The sequence below is a fragment of the Sorex araneus genome, chromosome 9 (assembly GCF_027595985.1).
Source record: "Sorex araneus isolate mSorAra2 chromosome 9, mSorAra2.pri, whole genome shotgun sequence".
NCBI classification, from domain to species: Eukaryota; Metazoa; Chordata; class Mammalia; order Eulipotyphla; family Soricidae; genus Sorex; species Sorex araneus.
Window position 1 is genome coordinate 55,991,265 of NC_073310.1, and position 22,263 is coordinate 56,013,527.

The 22,263-nt window shown below is 44.0% G+C and overlaps 1 protein-coding gene across 2 annotated transcripts in view; it reads left to right on the forward strand.

The window, feature by feature from the left end:
• Window positions 1-22,263, forward strand: part of PRTFDC1 (phosphoribosyl transferase domain containing 1) — a 90,428-nt gene that overhangs the window by 61,053 nt on the left and 7,112 nt on the right. The window contains exons 4-6 of one of the 2 annotated variants that reach the window (XM_004605359.2): window positions 3,535-3,600; window positions 19,224-19,241; window positions 22,017-22,099. In XM_004605359.2, the coding sequence (XP_004605416.1) occupies window positions 3,535-3,600; window positions 19,224-19,241; window positions 22,017-22,099 (167 nt within the window). The remainder of the gene's footprint in view (window positions 1-3,534; window positions 3,601-19,223; window positions 19,242-22,016; window positions 22,100-22,263) is intronic. The other variant, XM_055146797.1, reaches the window with a different exon arrangement.

Consider the following 22,263-nt stretch of genomic DNA (forward strand, 5'->3'; position numbering starts at 1 on the left):
TAATTAGCACTTACCAAGTGTTTCTTATCTGCCAGACTCTGTTCTAAATGCTCTACACACAAATTAATTTTATCTTTTAAACAGCCCACCTAGTAAGAAAATAAATGTACAAATTAGCCAAATTGATAAAAATTAGCAATTTTTTTTGTTTTGACTTTTAGGGTCTAACCCAGTGATGCTCAGGGGTTACTCCTAGCTCTCCACTCAGGAATTCAGTGCTCAGTTGGCCATATGGGATGCTGGGGATCAAACCTGGGTCTGCTGTGTGCAAGACAAATGCTCTACTCCACTGTACTATCACTCTGGACTCAAGGCAAATTTTTGTTTGTTTTTTGCTTTTTGGGTCACACCCAGCAATGCACAGGGGTCACTCCTGGCTCTGCACTCAGGAATTATCCCTGGCGGTGCTCAGGGGACCATATGGGATGCTGGGAATTGATGCTAGGATGCTGGGAATGCTCTACCCCGCTGTGCTATTGCTCCAGCCCCTCAAGGCAAATTTTTTAAAGTGCAAGAAATGAGACTTGCCATGCCAAATCTTAAGAGAGACTAAAAAAAAATAATAATTTGACAGTATGATGAGGATGTTGAACCAGACCGTGTAGGTTAAGAAAATAGAATATACAAATAGACCCACACCCATGAAAATGAACTTTTAAACTTTTTAGAAAAAGAAAAAAGTTTCAGGGCCTGAGAGAGAGTCCAAGGGTTAGGGTGTTTGCCTTGCACACGTTGGACTCTGATTCTATCCCTAGCACATGCACTGCCAGGGGTCTCTGAGCACAGAGCCAGAAATATCCCCTGAGTACCACCATATACAGCCAAACACCTCCCTCACCACCACCGAATTTTAAACTGGTAAGGAGAAAAACATAAACAATTTGATAAATGGTCCTGGACAATTGTCTGTATACACGTTTGGAAGATAAGAGTTCCAGATAAACTAAGGACAAAACAAAGTTAATATTAAAAACATGTTTATAATCTTGAACCAAGAAGGCCTTCTGCCATAAGACCATTTTTGCAACACGCCAAATATGTGGCAGTACAGGGTGGAGATTTCTGAGGTGCTGTGGGATGTTTTTGTTTTTAATCAATAGACTAGAGATAATAGAATTATTGTGACACTTACTCTGATCTGGCAGAATATAAATCTCAGTTGTTACATTACACTGTGGTTTAGCAGTTGGAGCCAACTCTGCATAGCTCAGTTCTCGGGACACTGAAATTTTCTTTTTCCTGCTGTTATTAACAACACATTTGAGTCTAATACACACCAAAAATAATGTACCAAAGTTAACTCCTATATCTCAGCACCTCTGGAAGTGACAAAAACATTTCTCTTTTGACATTTTCTTTGGGAGATTCCAAGTGCTGCCTCCTTTTTTCCCAGGCATGTATTCCAACCTCTGAGCTATCTCCTTGGCTCTTGACTTTTGTTTTGTTTTGGGGCAACACCTGGCCAGGCTCAGGGACTACTCCCAGCTCTGTGCTGAAGGTCACTCCCCTGGGGCATAGGAGGACCATGAAGGCCACAGTGGGGATTGAACCCAGGCCTCCCTCATGTCCTCAGCCTGTTAAACCTCTTTCTAGCCCTAGTCCTTGACATTATTTGAAAAGTTCTTAACATATTGACATGACTTATATATATAATTTCATAATGCCCATGTAAACATGTTCAGTGGATTCTAGGTATACTTTGATTTTTCTATTTTCTGAGACTGGAACAATAGCACAGTGGGTAGGGCATTTGCCTTGCACACAGCCAACCCAGGTTCAATTCCTCTGCCCCTCTTGGAGAGCCTGGCAAGCTACTGAGAGTTTCCCGCCCGCGCGGCAGAGCCTGGCAAGCTACCCATGGCATGTTCGATATGCCAAAAACAGTAACAAGTCTCACAATGGCGACATTACTGGTGCCTGCTTGAGCAAATCGATGAACAACGGGATGACAGTGCTACAGTGCTTTCTCTTTTTTGAGATCACTTCCATGGGAAGAAGATACGGGTTTTTGTCTGAGTGGTCTCTTTCATGGGAACTGCCACATGAAGCTACATAAACCTCTCTTCACTTCCATGAGTTCTCTCCACTCCTCTAGTGAGATAAGGCTTTACCAAACATATTTTGATATCTTCACACCCCACCCCATTTGGAGGAGGAGGATAAAAGAAAAACTTCCCTATTAGCGAAGATTCTATTGGTTGTCTGGCTGATTTTTCCCTTTCCTAGATGATCAAGTCTAGGTCTCAGACACAAGTGATGGAACCCACTTTGCAGTTGACAAGCAACCAGAACAACCACCTAAAGGGATGTATTAGCTGAAGTAGCTGGGGAGCCTGATGAAGAGGCTAGATGGAGCTTCTGGGGAAGCTGATGGCCATAAGTAAGGCCTAGCCTTCCATAAGGAAGAGTCTCCCTGCCAATGGGAGATTTGGAGGGTGGCCAGAGAGATAGTACAGGGGAGAAGGCATTTGCTTTGCATGCAATCCTCAACATCACACGGCTTCCTGCAACTCCAGGAGTCACTCCTGAGCACAGAGCCAGGAATAGTGCCTGGGTGAGGGCCAACCCCAGTCTCCTGTCCTCCTCTTCTTCCTCCTAAAGGACTTTTTTCCTGAGTAAGAGGGGAAATAGCTGAACTGGTGTCACCACCACTGCTCAGCGTCACAGTGACCCCTTCCTGTTGCAGTATATTGTTCATAGGTGTCGATACTGTGGGGCTTTCCCGTAGGCCTTAGCTTAATGTCTGAGCCCATGATTGCCACGTGGCAGACAGTGTCCTTGCTTGGTCAGAAACTGGCTGCCGTAGAGTATCTGCCTTGACGGTGTGTTTCCATAATGAAGCCACAAAACAAACTAATGCTCTCTGGTTCCTGGTGTGTGTGTGTGTGTGTGTGTGTGTTGTGTTAAGGAGGACAAAATGACATTCCCTACATTCAACAGAGAGATCATTTTGATCAGAACCTCCAGTGCGATTTGAGGGACATATTTCTAAAGATGGCTCTGGTTGCTGAGTGTCTGAAGGGATAAAGGAACGGTTCTTGCTCTCTGGCCTGTCTCAATGCCTGAGCAGGAACAAGCATTAAAGGAGTAGGAGCAGAGGAAAATTATTTCCCCCACCCCCCCCCCAGCCTCAGGTTGGGCCATTGGTGGGACTTCTGGCCAGGTGGTGGGTGCCAGGTGCACTCAGCAGGGACCACAGTACCTGGAGGACCGTCTTTTCCCATTCCATCTGCTGGAGGAGAGGTTCTGGCCCCTTCTGTAGATTTTTGTTCCCAAATTAAGTGCATTTGCCTCTCTCCACCTCTTCCATCCCTCCTCCATGTGCAGCTTCTCCCCACCAGCCATGAGAAGCTTTGTGGGAAGCCCAGTGGCCAGCGTGGCCTGAAACCCCTAAGTGACCAAGAATCCCAGAAAGCTCTGTACACTGGACTCAGGACTTGCAATCCAATCCCAACTGAGGAGACGGGAAAATAACTTCAACATTTGAAGTTATCCTTAAACAGTAAAATTGTGTGCTCCTCACTTTCTTTGTAGAATGACCAGTCCATGGGCGAGATGCAGATCATTGGAGGCCATGACCTGTCAACACTGGCTGGAAAGGTTGGTTCATGCCACTGTCTGGTACTCATTGATGTCTTGTCTGGGGAAACCAGTGACCTTTGTTTCAGCTCAGCACTTGTAATACATGTCAGACATTGTCTGGGCTTGGCTAATTCATACAAATGGACATATATAAATACCTTTAATGATGTCTCTTTTATCAAAAACTCCCTTTATTAGGCCTCCGGGACATGATGCCAACCAAACCTTGGTCTTCTAGCTTCCCTCCAATCTGATTTCTGACAGCTGTGGTACCACTTATCCCTTCCAAAAATTTTTAATTCACCTTTTCAAGAAATGCTCACCTTAAAAACAAAAACTCTTTTTTTTTTGTTTGTTTGTTTTTTTTGCTTTTTGGGTCACACCCAGCGATGCTCAGGGGTTACTCCTGGCTTTGCACTCAGGAATTGCTCCTGGCAGTGCTTGGGGGACCATATGGGATGCCGGGGATCGAACCCAGGTCGGCCGCGTGCAAGGCAAACGCCCTACCTGCTGTGCTATCGCTCCGGCCCCAAAAACTCTTTTCTTTTTTCTGTATTTGTCTGGGTTGTTTTTCCCCTTGGTGTTTCTGTACCTAGGGACTTCTGTGATATTTAAATCGATCTGCGGGAATGTTAAAATTAAGGGACAAAGGGGTCAGTTCGACTGTACAGCTTTACATGCAGCTGACCCAAATTCAATCCCCAGCATTGCAGATGGATCCCCAAGCCCCCAAACCCTCTATGAATGATCCCTGAGTTCAGAGCCACCAGTAAGCCCTCAGCACAGCTAGGTGTGACCCCTAAAAGCAAAGCAAAACAAAACCTATGGAGGTAATGAAACAAAATTCTTGTAGTGGTGAAGGTGAGGGCATTCTCGATGGTGACAGAGCTGGGGAACAGCTTCATTGGCATCAAGCCCAGGACATCACACGTGCAAGGTATGTGTTCAACTTCTTGAGCCATATCCCTGGCCCAGATGGATTTCTTGAGAGCATATTGCTCAGCTCTTTGACTTTTTCCCCCCTCCCTATTGAAAATAAAGTAAGTGCATAGAATAATAAAACCCCCTGAATCACCAAAGTTACAATATTAAGTAATTAAGACAGTGTGGTACTGGAGTAAAGACAGACTTTCAGGTCAATGAAAGAAATTTGAGAACCCTGGAATATGCAAACAACTAATGTTCAGCAAAGGAACTAGGAATATGAAGAAAGCAGGGATAGATTTTTTTTTTATTAATGGTGTTGGGAAAATTTCTCAGTTATATGCAGAAAAAGTAACTCAGATCTCTGTCTCACACACTACATAAAAATCAGTTAGAAATAGCTTAAAGGCTCAATAGAAGATCTGAATCCACGAATTTTACTGAGACAAACATAGACTGAATGCTTCATGATATTAACTCTACAGACATGTTCAATGATTCAATGCTGCTGGTCAAGCAAGCAAACCAAAATCAAATGGGACTATATAAAATTAGGAAGTGCTGCCTTGCAAAAGAAATGATGATTAGAATAAAAAAGACTCTGCAGATTGGAAGAAAATATTTGTTCACCATTCATCTGACAAAGAGCTCATATCCAAGATATATAGAGAACTTGCAAAACTTTAGCAACAACAAAACAAACAACCCCATCAAAAGAAGAAGAGATGAAGAGACAATTCCCTAATGAGGACATACAAATGGCCATTAGGTATATTAGAAGTGCTCTTTATCAGTTATTACTAGGGAAATGTCGATCAAAAACAATGAGATATCCAATGGTATATAAAGCACTGGTTGAGCTCTACAAGAAGAAAACATCCAACCCCATCAAAAAATTGGGCAAAGAAATGAACAGAAACTTTACCAAGGAAGAAATACGAATGGCCAAAAGGCACATGAAAAAGTGCTCTACATCACTAATCATCAGAGAGATGCAGATCAAAACAACCATGAGATACCACCTCACACCACAGAGACTAGCACACATCCAAAAGAACAAAAGCAACCGCTGTTGGAGAGGATGTGGGGAGAAAGGGACCCTTCTTCACTGCTGGTGGGAATGCCGACTGGTTCAGCCCTTCTGGAAAACAATTTGGACGACTCTCAAAAAATTAGATATTGAATTCCCATTTGACCCAGCAATACCACTGCTGGGAATATATCCCAGAGAGGCAAAAAAGTACAATCGAAACAACATCTGCACATGTATGTTCATCGCAGCACTGTTTACAATAGCCAGAATCTGGAAAAAACCCGAATGCCCCAGAACGGATGACTGGTTGAGGAAACTTTGGTACATCTATACAATGGAATACTATGCAGCTGTTAGAAAAAAGGAGGTCAAGAATTTTGTAGTCAAGTGGATGGGCATGAAAAGTTTCATGCTGAGTGAAATGAGTCAGAAAGAGAGAGACAGACATAGAAAGATTGCACTCATCTATGGTATATAGAATAACAGAGTGGGAGACTAACACCCAAGAACTGTAGAAATAAGTACCAGGAGGTTGACTCCATGGCTTCGAGGCTGGCCTCACGTTCCGGGGAAAGGTCAACTCAGAGAAGCGATCACCAACTACATTGTAGTCGAAGGCCATGTGGGGGAAGGGAGTTGCGGGCTGAATGAGGGCTAGAGACTGAGCACAGCGGCCACTCAACACCTTTATTGCAAACCACAACAGCTAATTAGAGAGAGAAAACAGAAGGGAATGCCTTGCCACAGTGGCAGGGTGGGGTGGGGGGGGAGATGGGATTGGGGAGGGTGGGAGGGACACTGGGTTTACGGGTGGTGGAGAATGGGCACTGGTGAAGGGATGGGTTCCCAAACTTTGTATGAGGGAAGTATAAGCACAAAAGTGTATAAATCTGTAACTGTACCCTTACGGTGATTCTCTAATTAAAAATAAATAAATTAAAAAAAAAAACAATGAGATATCATCTCACACTAGTGTTATTGGCACACATTTGAAAAAAAAAAAAAACAGAAACAACCAGTACTGGTGGGGATGAAGGGGGTAAGAACCCTCATCTAGTATTGGTGGTATTGTTGATCAGTTCAAACCTTTTGGAAAGCAGTCACTGTCACTGTCATCCCATTGCTCATCAATTTGCTCAAGCAGGCACCAGTAACATCTCCATTGTGAGACTTGTTGTTACTGTTTTTGGCGTATCAGATATGCCATGGGTAGCTTGCCAGGCTCTGCCGTGCGGGCAAGATACTCTTGGTAGCTTGCTGGGCTCTCCAAGAGGGGTGGAGGAATCAAACCCAAATGGGCAGGTGCAAGGCAAATGCTCTACCCCCTGTGCTATCGCTCCAACCCTTGGAAAGCAGTATAAACAATTATTTAAAAACTAAGAATTAAATTTCCATATCCAACAATTCCACTTCTTGGCATCTATCCCAAAGGCCCCAAGACACTATTTTGAAAAAGACATTTGCATTTGTGTTCATTGCAGTACCATTCACAATAGCTAAGATCTTGAAACAACCAAAGTGTCTAAGAACAAATTAGTGTCTAAAGAAATTGTGGTAGGGTTGGAGAGATAGTCTAGCAAATAGGGCATTTGCCTTTCATGTGGCCGACCCAAGTTCAATCCCCAGCATCCATATGGTCTCCCATCACCACCTGGAATAATTCTTGAGTGCAGAGCCAGGAGTAACCCCTAAGCCCCCAAACAAAAAAATGATCAAAAAATAAAAAGAAAGTGCTGTGTTTGTGTTTGTGTGTGTGTGTGTGTAATAGAATACTACTCAATTATAAAGAAAGAAGAAATCATTCAGTTTGCCACTCTGTGGATGAAAGTACAGTGTCAGGCTGAATGAAGTCAGTGAAAAGGAGAGAGACAAAAGCAGAATGATAAAGAGCATAGTAAGGGAATAGTAATGGCCAAAGGCCATAGAACCTGAGAGTTGGCCGACAGTACTGAGCTTTCCAAGGGGGGTGGGGGTAGAGAGTTGGAGGACACTGGCAAGAGGACAATGACACTCTGGTGGTGGGTGTGGTGGGAACATTGTATGCATGGAACTCTATCACCAACAGTATTGTAAATCCCACATCTCAATAAAAATTGGAGGGAAAAAGAAAGTAACCTATGATATTATAGGGTAAACCCCCCCAATTCTAAGTTGGACTTCCAAACTTACCCATGCTTGATAAGTGAAAATGTGTCTAATTTCTGCCATCAATATGTAGGTTGCAAGGAAGGGCTGTTTCCTAAAGCAAACAGTCTTTGTGGAACATCACCTGAACTGCAAGCTTTGTTGTGAATGAAAGGCTTTACTTTTGCTCAGCTCTGCTGACATATCTTGTCTCTATTATCCTTGAACAACTTCAGCTTTCTGAAGGGATAAAATGGATCAGGCTATTACACAAGTCTAATCTCTCCTATTTGTGGTTGTTTCTGTTATTCAGTGGTTGATGGGGAAAAAGGAAGGGCAGGCACATTGAATAAAAATAGGTATCTTCATGCTAAAAACGCTGTGGGACCTGCAAGGGCTCGAGCTCCAAGACTTACTTCACGCCCCTCTCGAGACAGCATGCAAGCATCCAAGAGGGGGACCGGGACTTATTTTCTAGTATTAAATTGTGTGACCTGAAAAGATTTATGTGACCTGAAAATTGAAATTAACTTGTTGATGTTCATATCAACTAGGCTACCTTCCAAATTATTATATCATTGTCTATAACATAACATTGAAGGAAGCTAAAATACTTGAAATCAGTTCTAAAATTGTTGGATTTTTCACAACCGCAGAGCAGTTTTTAAATAAGTCATCTTAGTACTCTGCTTAAGCCATTGTCTTAGAGATTTCTTACACACTTGCTTCCATGATGGGGTCTGTCAAAGCACCAATTCTAATGAATGCCTGGGGGGGATGCACAAAGAATTATGATCCTTCTTTCTCACTCCATCCAAAATCATCTTCCCTTTTGTTCTAGAATAATTTTCTCCTTAGGGGAGCACTTTTAAGAGAGTTTCTTCCTTTAAGAAATATATGCTTGGGGAAAGAGTAATTTGTTCGAAGGGAGAGATTGAATAGAAAGGATGACACAGTGTTGTGTATCTGGATCCCTTTCCATAGATTTAGCGGACCTCTTGAGAAAGTAATGATTAGAGAAGCTCAAGTTGAAGAAATGTAAATCCAGCCAGCAACAAGCATGGGAGAGATGTAGTACAGTAGGAAAAGTGCTTGCCTTGCATGCAGCTGACCTAGGTTCAATCCCCTGCACCCAAGAGGGAACGAGCTCTAATCACAGAGCCAGGACTATTTCCTGAGCACCACCAAGTGTGTCCCCAAAAAAAGACAAAAGGAAAGAAAATAAATCCAGCCAGAGTCAAAATAAAGAGAAAACAGGGGCTGGAGCAATAGCACAGCGGGTAGGGCGTTTGCCTTGCACGCAGCCAACCCGGGTTCGATTCCCAGCATCCCATATGGTCCCCTGAGCACCGCCAGGAGTAATTCCTGAGTGCATGAGCCAGGAGTAACCCCTGTGCATTGCCGGGTGTGACCCAAAAAAAAGCAAAAAAATAAAAATAAAAAATAAAATAAAGAGGAAACAGCTTTCATAGTTTGCTAACATGACAAATGATGCCTTCGGTTTCCGAGGTGTATGATTTGGGTTTTTTTGTTTGTTTGTTTGGGGGCTTTTTTTTGTTTTTTGGGTCACACTCAGAGATGCACAGGGATCACTCCTGGCTCCGTACTCAGGAATTACCCCTGGTGGTACTCAGGGGACCAAATGGGATGCTGGGAAACAAACCCAGGTCAGCCACATGCAAGGCAAACACCCTACCTGCTGTGCTATCGCTCTAGCCCCCCCCCCAGGTATTCTTATATACATACTCTGTGTCTGTAGATGCTTTCCCATACTTCTGTACACAAATGCCAGTTGGAGCCCCTTGGACTTAAGAGCATGGGGTAAATATTTCTAAAATGAGTCATCATGGATTGTCCAAGTTATCAGTTGTGACCATTGCTCAAGTGAAAGATTTTACAATTGGAGTGCCCAGCCTCATCTGGGAAGGGAATATCTGTTACTGTCACTGTCATCCCGTTGCTCATCGATTTGCTCGATGTGTACCAGTAATGTCTCCATTGTGAGATTTGTTACTATTTTTGGCATATCGGATATGCCACGGATAGTTGCCAGGCTCTGCCGTGTGGGCAAGATACTCGCAGTAGCTTGCCAGGCTCTCCGAGAGGGGCAGAGGAATTTAACCCAGGTGGACTGCATGCAAGGCAAACGCCCTAGCCGCTGTGCTATTGCTCCAGTCCAGGGCAGGGAAGCATAATTTAGACCACAAGTACCTCAAATGTATCTTCAATCTGCTCACTGCTCTCCACATCTCCATCACTCAGGTCTAGATCCTAGCTGCTCAAAGTACGTCTAGGACAGGAGGCAGCCATCTTTCTCATCTTCTCCAGTGTCAGATAGTGACTATTTTAGGTTTTGTGGCTCACAGTCTCCATGACAACTACTTGACTCAGCATAACAACAAATGGACTGTGTTTCAATAAAACTTTATTTGCAAATAGGCAGCCAGACCACCATTTGTCCATCTTTGGTCCAATAACTGACAAGGTAAACACTACCAGGAAATGTATTTCAAATGCATTATTGGACTATAGGTGTAGTTCAACAGTCAAGCCCACAACCTTGGGTATATTAGGCCCTGGGTTTGATCCCCAGCACCTCAAGAACCAATAAATAAAAATGCATCACCGCCCTCCCCCACCGAACTCTTGAATTTTCTCATGGTTCTGAGGTGAGACCATTTCAGGAGGAGAAGTACTGGTGCTCTCCCACCATTCCCCGCTCCCTCCTCTGTGCTGCAGTAAGAACGTACCTGGTCTTCCTGACTTCATTTCCCCTTAGCGTTCCCACCCTCCAAACCAGGCTTCACCAAGAAGCCCAAGCGATCTTCTCATTTTTTTTTTATTAGTGAGTCGGTGGTGGAGAATGGGCACTGGTGGAGGGATGGGTTTTCAAGCATTGTATGACTGAAACACAAGCACGAAAATATGTAAATCTGTAATTGTACCCTCATAGTGATTCCCAAGAGATCTTCTTAGCATGCAAATGGGATCACATGAACTTGCCTACTGAAAACCTTGCAACTTAGTAAGACTTAGTGGAAAAACAGGATGCCAGCTCAAATAAAATTGCAAATACAAAATGATTACTATTTTATTTATTTGTAAGGTTGTTTGTTTGGTTCATTTTTGGGGCCACACCCTGTGATTCTCTGGGCTTACACCTGGCTCTGTGCTCAGGGATCATTCCTGAAGGAACATAGATATTCTTATCCAAAGCCAGGGATCAGACAGGCATGCAAGACAATTACCTTACAGTTTTAGTGTAAACATGCAATGTTTCTTATCAGTATGTCCCATGAAATATTGGGTGCATCAACTAAAAAGTAACATGGTATTTATTTGAAATTCATATGTAGCTGGGTGTTTGTTTTTTTTTAAGTTTTAGCTTTATGTTATCATAATTCAGATAGCAAGGTTATAATAGTGCTCAAATTTCTGGTACTGAGGCTCAAAGTTACTGCTCAGCCCTGCTGCTGAGGTGCCCTTGGTCCCCCATGTTCACCTCACCTCTAGTCTAACATTCCTTCCCCCCTTGCTTGTTAATTACCAGTTATGATTTCAGTGCACAACTTTACTACCATATACTCAAGAACCTCCACTATATTCTTGTGTTACTCCCTGCAAACCTTTCTGTCCCTCTCTTTCTCCTCCACAAACCTGCCTCTCTTCTATCTACATTCCAGTATTTGGACTTATCTATCATCAATTGATATTGTCCATATACTTGATTTGTTTGTCTCTATCACTATCACTATCATCCCGTTGATCGTCGATTTGCTCGAGCGGGCCCAGTAATGTCTCCATTCATCCTAGCCCTGAGATTTTAGCAGCCTCTCTTTACTCATCCTTCCCAATGGTGCCGCATTCAAGGCTCTTTCAGGGTCAGGAGAATGAGATCTATCATTGTTACTGTATTTGGCATATGAATATGCCACGGAGAGCTTGCCAGGCTCTCCCATGCGGGCAGGAAACTCTTGGTAGTTTGCCAGGTTCTCTTAGAGGGAGAACTAGGCTATAAGATGTCTTTGCTAATTAGCTCTAGAAATTTTAGCTACCAAAAGTCTCAGAGATCAAATAAAACACTGATAACTTTTGCAACAACTATATCTCTATAGTACAGATAATGTATACACACATTCTGTATCTATAACTATACATTGGAACTATGTAAGTTAAATTAAATTGTGTGCAGAAGGGTCCCAGGAAATGGTATAGCAGGTAGGCCACTTGCCTTCACTATGTCTGATCTGGGTCTGCTCCCCAGCACCACCTATGTTTCCCTGAGCCCCCTCAGGATTGATCTCTGAGCACAGAGTCAAGAGTAAGCCCTGAGCATAGCCAGCTGTAAGCCAAAAAAAACCACAAATAATTAAAATATTAAATGTGCATAAAAAGAGAGATTCCCCCATCCCCTTCCTCTTATTTTCCTTCTTTGTCTCTTATTTTTCAAACTTCTCTTTTCTTCTTTCTTTTTTTTTCCCTTTTGGGTCACACCGTCATTGCACAGGGGTTATTCTTGGCTCATGCACTCAGGAATTACTCCTGGCAGTGCTCAGGGAACCATATGGGACGCTGGGAATCAAACCTGGTCGGCCGCGTGCAAGGCAAACACCCTACCTGCTGTGCTATTGCTCCAGCCCCCTCTTTTCTTCTTTCTTTAGAGCAGGGGGATGAAAGTTCACAAGGGCAGCTGGCTAAATGGTTCTAAATAGATCATCCTTCTTGAACAGAGCAAACCCTCCAAGATTAAGTTCAATGGCTCAATTGATTAAGTTCAATTTTTACTATAACTATTTTAACTATGTTAAAATAATAATAGTAAAAATAAGCTATTTTACTCATGTTTAGGGACTAGAGCGATAGCACAGCAGGTAAGACATATGCCTTGCACGCAGCTGACCCAGGTTCGATTCCTTCGTCCCTCTCAGAGAGCCCGGTAAGCTACCGAGAGCATCCCGTCCACACGGCAGAGCCTGGCAAGCTACCTGTGGCATATTCGATATGCCAAAAACAGTAACAAGTCTCACAATGGAGACGTTACTGGTGCCCGCTTGAGCAAATCAATGAACAACAGGACGACAAGTGCTACGGTGCTACTCATGTTTAAACTGCCTGCACAACGTGCTTTCTGGCCAAATTTTTTCAAAGTCAATTGAATCCTGGCACTTCGAAGATCTTACTCATGTTTAACTGAAATCTCTGAAAGAATGAAATAAATCCATGGAAACAGGCTAGGTGGAAACACAGATGTACAAGTGAAGTGCAAGAATCCAGCAGCCTGTGCCTCCCCCACCCCTCAACACCACGCTGCCGCCTCCAAGAAGCTTCTAATCAAGTGGCAGAACGGGGTGTAAGAGCCTGCCAGAGCTTTGTCCGTCCGCGGCTGCTGTTATATATTTGAATCATTCCTTTGAATTGCCCCCAACGAGGCTGAGAGCACTCATGGAAATGCAGACCAGTGGATGGTGTAGGTGATTTTGCAAGTTATCATCTTGCAAGATGCTGAAGTGTGTTTCTTCCTCCATGGGGTTGATACCCACGCTCCCACTCATTCTTCGCAATCAGTTCCTCGCCGCTGCCAGCTTTCCGCTTGGTGTGACCACAGCCAAAACCACCCTGCCTGGGCTTGGACTGCGGCTGGCCAGCCGCTTTGCATTTTAAAAAACTGGAAGTAGGCTTGGGATGTGAAAATCATTTGAGATGTGCTTGGAAGCAATGACTCACACAAGGAACTCAGGCAGGCAAAGCAAGCACCCTTCAACTGGCTCAAAACATCAAAACATTATTTCGACTGACATCACTCTCGGCTTTTCTTTCATTTTTTTGGCTCTCGGGTCACACCCAGTGATGCACAGGAGTTACTCCTGACTCATGCACTCAGGAATTACTCCTGACAATGCGCAGGGGACCATATGAGATGCTGGGAATCGAACCCGGGTCGGCCTACCCACTATGCTATTGCTCCAGCCCCTCATTTCTTTTTCTTTAGGAGACTCTGACGTCGAGTAAGCTCATGCAATACCAAAGGAAGAAAGTGCGTAGACTAGAGTCTCCCCAGCAGATTTGTTTCTTTGTTTCATTTGGGGGTGGCAGCCATATGTGGTTGTGTGAAGAGCTAACTCTGAGCTCAGAGAGGACTTTTAACAGTGCTCGGGGGGGCCAGACATGCTGCTGGAAATCGAACCAGGATCGGCTGTATGCAAGGCAAGCGCCTTTCCTGCTGTAACCTCTCTGCAGTTCCTCCTTCTCTTCGCTGTGACTTCAGGCTGCAGTGCTGCCTGGCTCTCTAGTCAAGTCTGATCACTACCATTGCCTATGGTCCCCTGAACACTATCAGAATTACACTGGAACACTACTAGGTATGGTCAAAAGACCACACTGATAGTGGGAACACTGGTGGTAGAGAATGGACACTGGTGGAAAGATGGGAGAAGGGGGGAGGGAGGGAGGGAGGGAGGGAGGGAGGGAGAGAAGGAGGGAGAAAGGAAAGTGATCTGTGAAGGAAAATAAACATATATGAATGGCTACACTCTGTAACTTACTAAAGAGCTGTAGATTCCATATTTCCCTCTCAATAACAGATCTTTGCTATGTCAGTCTTCCACTGTCAATCACTTAGCCCAAAAAAACCTGTTTAGCATGGACTGTCCACACAGAAAGTTCTTTGTGCTTTTACAACACAGTATCCACTATTTTGCCTCCTAGGTACTCTAAAACTCACTGAAAAATACAGTTAAGCCACAATTAACCAATTTCTTACTCATACTTATCTTTTCTAGAAAGAAGAGCTTGCTTTAAGAAAGAAAAAAAAAGATTGTTCCAGAATTAGACACGATAAGGTGATAGGAAAAGCAAGTAGCACTGTAGCACTATAGCACTGTCGTCCTGTTGTTCATCAATTTGCCCGGCAAGCTACTGAGAGTATTCCGCCCGCACAGCAGAGCAATGGCAAGCTACCCGTGGCGTGTTCGATATGCCAAAAACAGTAACAACAAGGAAAAATTGTTGTTTCCTGTTGCTCTTACTGTATAGTAACAGGGTTAATATAGGTGAACAAGTTCAAAAAGGAAATAGCAGTGGGAGAGACAGGACAGCGAGTAGGGTCCCTGCCTTGCATGTAAGCAGACCCAGGCCTCATCCCTGGCACGCCATATGGTCCCTGAACTCCACCAGGACAGAGCACAGAGACAAGAGTGAGCCCTGAGTACTTCCAAGTGTGCCCGCCCCCCGCAAAAAATTAAAAAAGATAACATATATTCCTTGAGTCTTTGGTGAGAAAAAATATATTAAGTTCAGAAGAGTCATAACAAAGTAACTTTCTTGGAACATTGATAAGGGAAGTATTTTCTATTTGAATGTTTGGAGGCCACATTAAGCAGTGCTCAAAGACTACTCCCAGTTACTCCCAGTTCAGTGCTCAGGGGGTTCTTTTAAGGTGATGGGTCAATCAGGAGGTACTAGGGATCAAATTCTGGCATCCAACATGGCTCCTCAAAAAATATCAATATTCATACATATGTTTAGGTGTTCTATTGCATATAGTATATAACCTATATTTCTTATATATATATTTATATATATGTTTTATTTTGGAACCACACCTAACAGTGCCCAGGGCTTACTCAGGTTCCTCCTGATGATGCTCAGGGTACCTGTGATGCCAGGGATTGACCTTGCATAAACTGTGTGCAAAGTAAGTGCCCTACTTGCTATACTATCTCTCTAGCCCTTAAAAAAATTTTTTAAAAGAGCTTGAAATGGACACATGTGGATATTTTTTAGATCCTTGGACTTTTCTATTAAATTTTGAACATTCAGATGCATTTCCTTGATTTTAAAAAATTGTTTAGGGATATTTTTCACTATCTATCTGTGGATTAGTACATATTCAAGTTCCACTTTGCAGCCACCATCCTATTTTACAGTTGAATTAATCTTTTCAAAGATTTCTCTTGTTTGGGGAGTTCTGAAAAGAGCTTTCATTTCTGTTCACTTAAGTAGACAAGAATGCAAACTAACAGTTCAGAATACTTTTCTTTATTAGACTGAAACAAAAAGAGATCTTCAACTAGGAAATCTAATTAAAGCAAGTATTCTCTAAAGATTTCACTAGTGGACATAGTTGGTAAGCATTAATAAAACTAAAATGTTAAAATACTGGGGCTGAAGAGATAGTATAGCCAGTAAGGTACTTGCTTTGCACATGTTTCCCTGGGTTCAATCCCTAGCATCAAGTAGGATCCCTTGAGTACTACCAGGACAAATATATATATGTATATATATATATATACACATATATATATACACACACATATATATAGTGCAATTTAACCAAGTTTTTTGGCTATTTACCTAATAATTTTATTACTTAAATCTTTTTTTTTCTTTTTGGGTTACACCCGGAGATGCACAGGGGTCACTCCTGGCTCTGCACTCAGGAATTACCCCTGGCGGTGCTCAGGGAACCATATGGGTTTCTGGGACTCGAACCCAAGTCGGCTGCGTGCAACGCCTGACCTGCTGTGCTATCGCTCCTGCCCCCCCCCATACATAAATCTTTTTATATCAGAAATAAGATAGTTAAGGTGAGAGGCTGATCTAATTTTTTAAATATTATGTGAACAGGGCCAAAAAGGTAGTACAGTGGATAAGGCTTACCTTGCACATGGTCCACCTGGGTTCAATTTCCAGAATTCTATAAGACCCACCAGACCTGCTAGGAGTGACCCCTGAGCCTGCAGTAACCCTGCACACAGCTGGATGTGACACAAACCAAACCCCAAAACCAAACAAACCCACACACACACACACACACACACACAATTATATGAAAGCCGAGAAATAGTCAGGGGTTAAGGCACTTGCCTGCCTTGCAGGTGGCCAGCCCCTGTCCAACCCCTAGCACCACAAATGGTTCCCCCAAGCAATACCAAGAGTGACCTCTGAGCACAGAATGAGGAGTAGCACCTGAGCATTGCTGAGTGTGGCTCAAGACCCTTCTTTCAAAAGAGTATTGTCTGAATCACAGGGAAAAATGAATAAATATCTAAAGGCACCATCACACTGAGAGATCATACACAATCATGTATGAATTTGATGAGAGAGTATTGGCATGTAACTGGTTCAATACATTTAACTGGTTCAATTTATTTATTTATTATTAATTCACTGTGAGACCCTTACAAGGTGTTCATTATTAGGTTTCAGCCACACAGTGTTCCGGCACCCACCCCTCCACCAGTGTACATTTCCTGGCACCAGAGTTCCCAGGCTCCTTCCCATCAATGCCCCCCACCCCGCAGCCTGCCTCTATGGAAGGTGCTTTTCCGCTTTCTCCTCTCTCTCTCTCTCTCTCTCTCTCTCTCTGCTTCTCTCTGTCTCTCTGTGTGTCTCTCTCTGTCTCTCTCTGTCTCTCTCTCTTTCTCCCTCCCTCCCTCCCTTCCCTCCCTCCCTCCCTCCCTCCCTTCCCCCTTTTGGGCATTGTAGTTTGCAAAACAGATACTGAAAGGTTATCAGGAATATCCCTTTACCTGCTTTTAATACTCAGTTCTTGTCCGGCGTGATCATTTCCAGCTACTATGATCATACTGTTCCCTTCTCTATCTTATTTACCCTCAGCTACACACACACTTGTGGTTGATTTCAACCATTGACCAGTCCTCTTAGCCCCTGTTTTCCCTGGCCGTGGATATTAGTCTTCTAATATGTATATATGTATACATATGTATACGTATATATACACATATATACATATATATTCGGTTATTATTATTACTATTCAGTTATTATTCCTTTGGTCAACAAACAATTTGTAGCATCTGTAGGTAAGTATTATGCTAGGGAGTGAGAATACAGTGGTAAACCAAACAAACAAAATCCTACTCCTGTGGAGTTTATGGTTTCATGGGGCAAGTATTGAACAAGAAATTGAGATGAAACTTAGAGTTCTGAGACCTATATTGACATCGACCCAGAAGCAGAGAAATGCCTGGACTGTGCAGAGCTTGGGAGCAGAACGTGTCACTGAAAGTAGAAACCAGGGTTGGAGACATTGTGCAGGGGAAAAGGCACAGGCCAGAATGCAGCTGACCCTGGTTTGATCCCCAACACCATCTGGTCTCCTGACCATCACCAGGTACAGCCCTGGAGACCCATAGACATTGGGGGGTCCAAGTAATCTCACCCAGGGCAGAAGTAGCACCACCTCTTCCAGCCCTCACACTGAATCACAGACTGGGTTGGCCAAAAATTCTTGAAAGAGAGTCCTGGGTCTCCCCAGCACTTCTTGGGAGCCTCCCCTACCAAATTAGTGAATTAAAAAATATGCCACCCTAGGGGGCTGGAGTGATAGCACAGCGGGTAGGGTGTTTGCCTTGCATGCGGCCAACCCGGGTTTGATTCCCAGCATCTCGTATGGTCCCCTGAGCACTGCCAGGAGTAATTCCTGAGTGTGTGAGCCAAAAGTAACCCCTGTGCATCACCGGGTGTTACACAAAAAGCAAAAACAAAAAAAAAAAGGAAAGAAAGAAAATTCCAGTCTAGGGCTGAAGTGATAGTACAGCAGGGAGGGTCTTTGTCAGCCCGGGTTCAATCCCCAGCATCCCATATAGTCCCCGAACACCACCAGGACTAATTCCTGAGGGCAGAGCCAGGAATAACCCCTGAGCATTTCTGGTGTGACCCAAAAAGCATATATATGCATATGCATATATACATATATATATATATGGACTGGAGCGATAACACAATGGGTAGGGCATTTGCCTTGCACACGGCCGACCCGGGTTCAATTCCTCCATCCCACTCGGAGAGCCTGGCAAGCTACCAAGAGTATCCCACCTGCACGGCAGAGCCTGGCAAGCTACCTGTGGCATATTCGATATTCCAAAAACAGTAACAAGTCTCACAATGGAGACGTAAATGGTGCCTGCTAGAGCAAATCGATAAACAACAGGATGATAGTGCTACAGTGCTATATATATATATATATATATATATATATATAGTTCAGTATGATAATTTCCAGGTATTTTATATATATATATATATATGCCAACGAGACTCTTCCTAGTCCTCTCTCTAGCCTATTTCCTTTCTCAGCATTGAGCATCCAAGAGTAAATATTGAATCCCTCATGCCCTGGGGCTATGCAGGAATAAGGCTTCCGTGGCCGAGAGTATGGTCCTACAGAACGTGGTTTCTCTTGACATCGACCCAGTAAATGCTCATTTATAGCAGTAAACTTCATACCCCAAAGAATGCTGGAGGGCAGGGGCATTTGCCAGGTGTCTGGAGGTGGAACAACTAAATGGCTTGTTCTTCAAGTGGAATATGGTCTAAGGTAAGCCTGATGCTATCTGGAGTCATTGTCACTGCCTCAAGGAATTGGAGAGTGACTGTTGAGAAGGTTCCGGAACTTGAGTAGCTCCAAGCATTGGGATGATACGAATGGGTGACAGACGACTAGCAAATTGTGAAATTCTAACCATCACCAAAACAATTGTGTATCTTGTGAGCCAGATTTGAATCCTATTCTAAAGAACTTCTTTTTCCATTTCAGAATGTCCTTATTGTTGAGGTAAGCTGACTTTTCCTTGTACACATTAAAAGAAAACAATGGTAAGTTTCAAAACAGACACCTTGTTAGCAAAGTGACCAAGGATTTACCAAATTTCCACTGGAAGCAGGCTCTCCAAATATTTTGAAGCCAGCTAGAACCACTAGATGGAAAATAACCAAAAATTAAAAACCTGCAATAAAAACTGCATGGTACTTGATTTTATTTTATATCTAAGGTCACATCCGTTTAAAACTGATGCTTATAGCCATATGCACAAAAAAGGAAAAATAGAGAGAGAGAGAAAGAAAGTGCCTGCCATAGGCGGAGCCTGGGGGTGGGGGCTGGCGTGTTGGGGGATGGTGGGAGGGAAATGGGGACATTAGTGGTGGGAAATGTACTCTGGTGGAGGGATAGCTGGATCATTGTATGACGGAAACCTAATTATTAACAGCTTTGAATGGTCTGTCTCACGGATGTTCAATTAAAAAAAAATTTTTTTAATTAATGTGGAGCTTGGCTTGCACGCGGCCAACCCAGGTTCGATTCCTCTGTCCCTCTCAGAGAGCCCAGCAAGCTATCAAGAGTTTCCTGCCTGCACGACAGAGCCTGGCAAGCTACCTGTGGCGTATTCAATATGCCAAAAATAGTAACAAGTCTCACAATGGAGACGTTACTGGTGCCCGCTCAAGCAAATCAATGAACAGTGGGAGGACAGTGCTACTGTGCTACAGTGATAATGTGGAGCTCATGCCCATTTCAGTCAGCTTAGTTAGTGTCTGAATAAACAACATTACTCTTACATGAAAAAACAAAAACAAAAACTGATGCTTACATCTACTTGTGAATAAGACAGTTTCACCCACCCCCCCCAAAAAAAAAGAAAGAAAAGAAAACTGGTCCACTTCAATTTACTTAAATAATAAGTCAACTGGAATTCTTTTCACCCTTTTGGGATTTTGGGGGGTTGGGTGGGTAGGTGAGGCAGTAGTCTGGTGGTGCTTAGGAGTCGTGCAAGGTAGGGATCAGGGAATCAAACCCAGGTTTCAGACATGCAAAACATGTGCTCCAAGACTCTGAGCCATGTCGGGGTCCACAGTCTTCCCACCCTCAACTCAGTGTGACTGCAAATGATCTTTAATGACTTTGACCAGTTTTCCCTTCTGCATCCAAACCACCAATCCATCCATTTAAAAAATGGCAGGATTTTTTAAATGGATGGAGCGATAAAGGGGGTGGAACGATATTACAGCGGGTAGGGCATTTGCCTTGCAAGCGGCTGACCCGGGTTCAATTCCCAGCATCCCATATGGGCCCCTGAGCACTGCCAGGAGTCATTCCTGAGTACAAAGCTGGGAGTAATTCCTGAGCATCGCCAGGTGTGACCCAAAAAGCAAATAACATTAACCATTAATTAATTTAATTTAATAAATAAAAAATGGCAATCGAAAGGAAATTCCATACCAGTGGGTTATCTGTTTCTAAAACAAGGAGAAAGAAAGAATAGATCCTCCTGCCACATTGCAAATAGCCTCTCAGAGTCCAGGCCCCTGCCTGGGCCTTCTCAGCTGGGAACTCCCAGGGTCCCTTTTTCAAGCTTTTGTTCCAAAATTGCTGTGCCGTATGTATCTGCAGTCTCTTCAGGCTCAAAATAACCCGTGAAGTAGAGCCTCCAGCCAAATGAATTGCCCAACTCTGGCTGAATTCAGACCTGTTGTTCTGATAATCAGCTCTTGACAGCTGATTTCTGTCCCAAGGACAATACAGTCCTGCTGCCCTCACCCGCCTCTTTGTGCAGCGGTCCTTGGTGGGAACGAGCTGCAGCCGCTGCAGCCTCACACCCTCAGAATTTCCCGGCTGGCTGGCCCAGCTGCGTCCCAGACACATGCCACTTCCCAGCCAGAGTTCCCCATTGAATGGAAACGGGGGTGGGAACTTAGTGGGGCGGGGCGGGGGGAGGTGCTCCATTGGGTGTAATCAAGCTTCCAGCCCATGTCCATAAAAATTCATGAGTTTCCTATTGGGTTCTATCACTTCGGGGGCAAATTTTGCCCCTGGACGTGCTTGCACAGATCCAAATGGAACCAGGCTCTCCAAGGGCTGCATTTGACCTTGGAACACAGCTCAGGGATTCCAGAAAGTTGAACAGAGCCCGCTCAGCTTCTAGAAAGAGGCACCTCTGGGGCCAGAACGATAGTAGAGCATTAGCCTTGCATGTGGCCAATCTAGGTTCAATCCCCCGCTTTCCATTTGGTCCCCTGAGCTATCACCAGAAGTAATTCCTGAGTGCAGAGCCAAGAGGAACCCCTGAGCACCCCCAAGTGTGACCCAAAAAGCCAATAATAAAACAAAATAAAATAAACTGGAGCGATAGCACAGCAGGTAGGGCATTTGCCTTGCATACAGCTGACCCAGGTTTGACTCTTCCATCCCTCTCAGAGAGCCCAGCAAGCTACTGAGAGTATCCCACCTGCACGGCAGAGCCTGATAAGTTATCTGTGGCGTATTCAATATGCCAAAAACAGTAACAACAAATCTCACAATGGAGACATTACTGGTGCCCGCTCGAGCAAATGGGTGAACAACGGGATGACAGTGCTGCAGTGCAGAAAGAGGCACCTCTCTTAAAACCAAGACAAACACACCAAAACCCTGCCCCCATGCTGACTCCAACTGGATGGCAATTCTAATGACACTTTGTTACGGCAAAGGAATAGAACCCTCTGTCTTGAATGAAAAAAAGAAAATTTCTATGTTCTATGCATTTGGTTGAATTTCTCTGCCCTCTTCGCACAGGATGTCGTGAGCACAGGGAGGACGATGAGAGCACTGCTGAGCCGCATCGAGAAATACAAGCCCAACATGATTAAGGTGGCCAGGTGGGCAAGAACATCGCCACATCACGTTTCTGTCTTTCCCAACCCAGAGAAAGGCTAATCCGAGATGCTGTCTTGAACAAGCGGCCCTCTGCTCTGGACGTTGTGATTTGGCCACACACAACCAAAGTCCGCCTGATGGCTAGCCTGGGAGGGAGCCAAGGGGA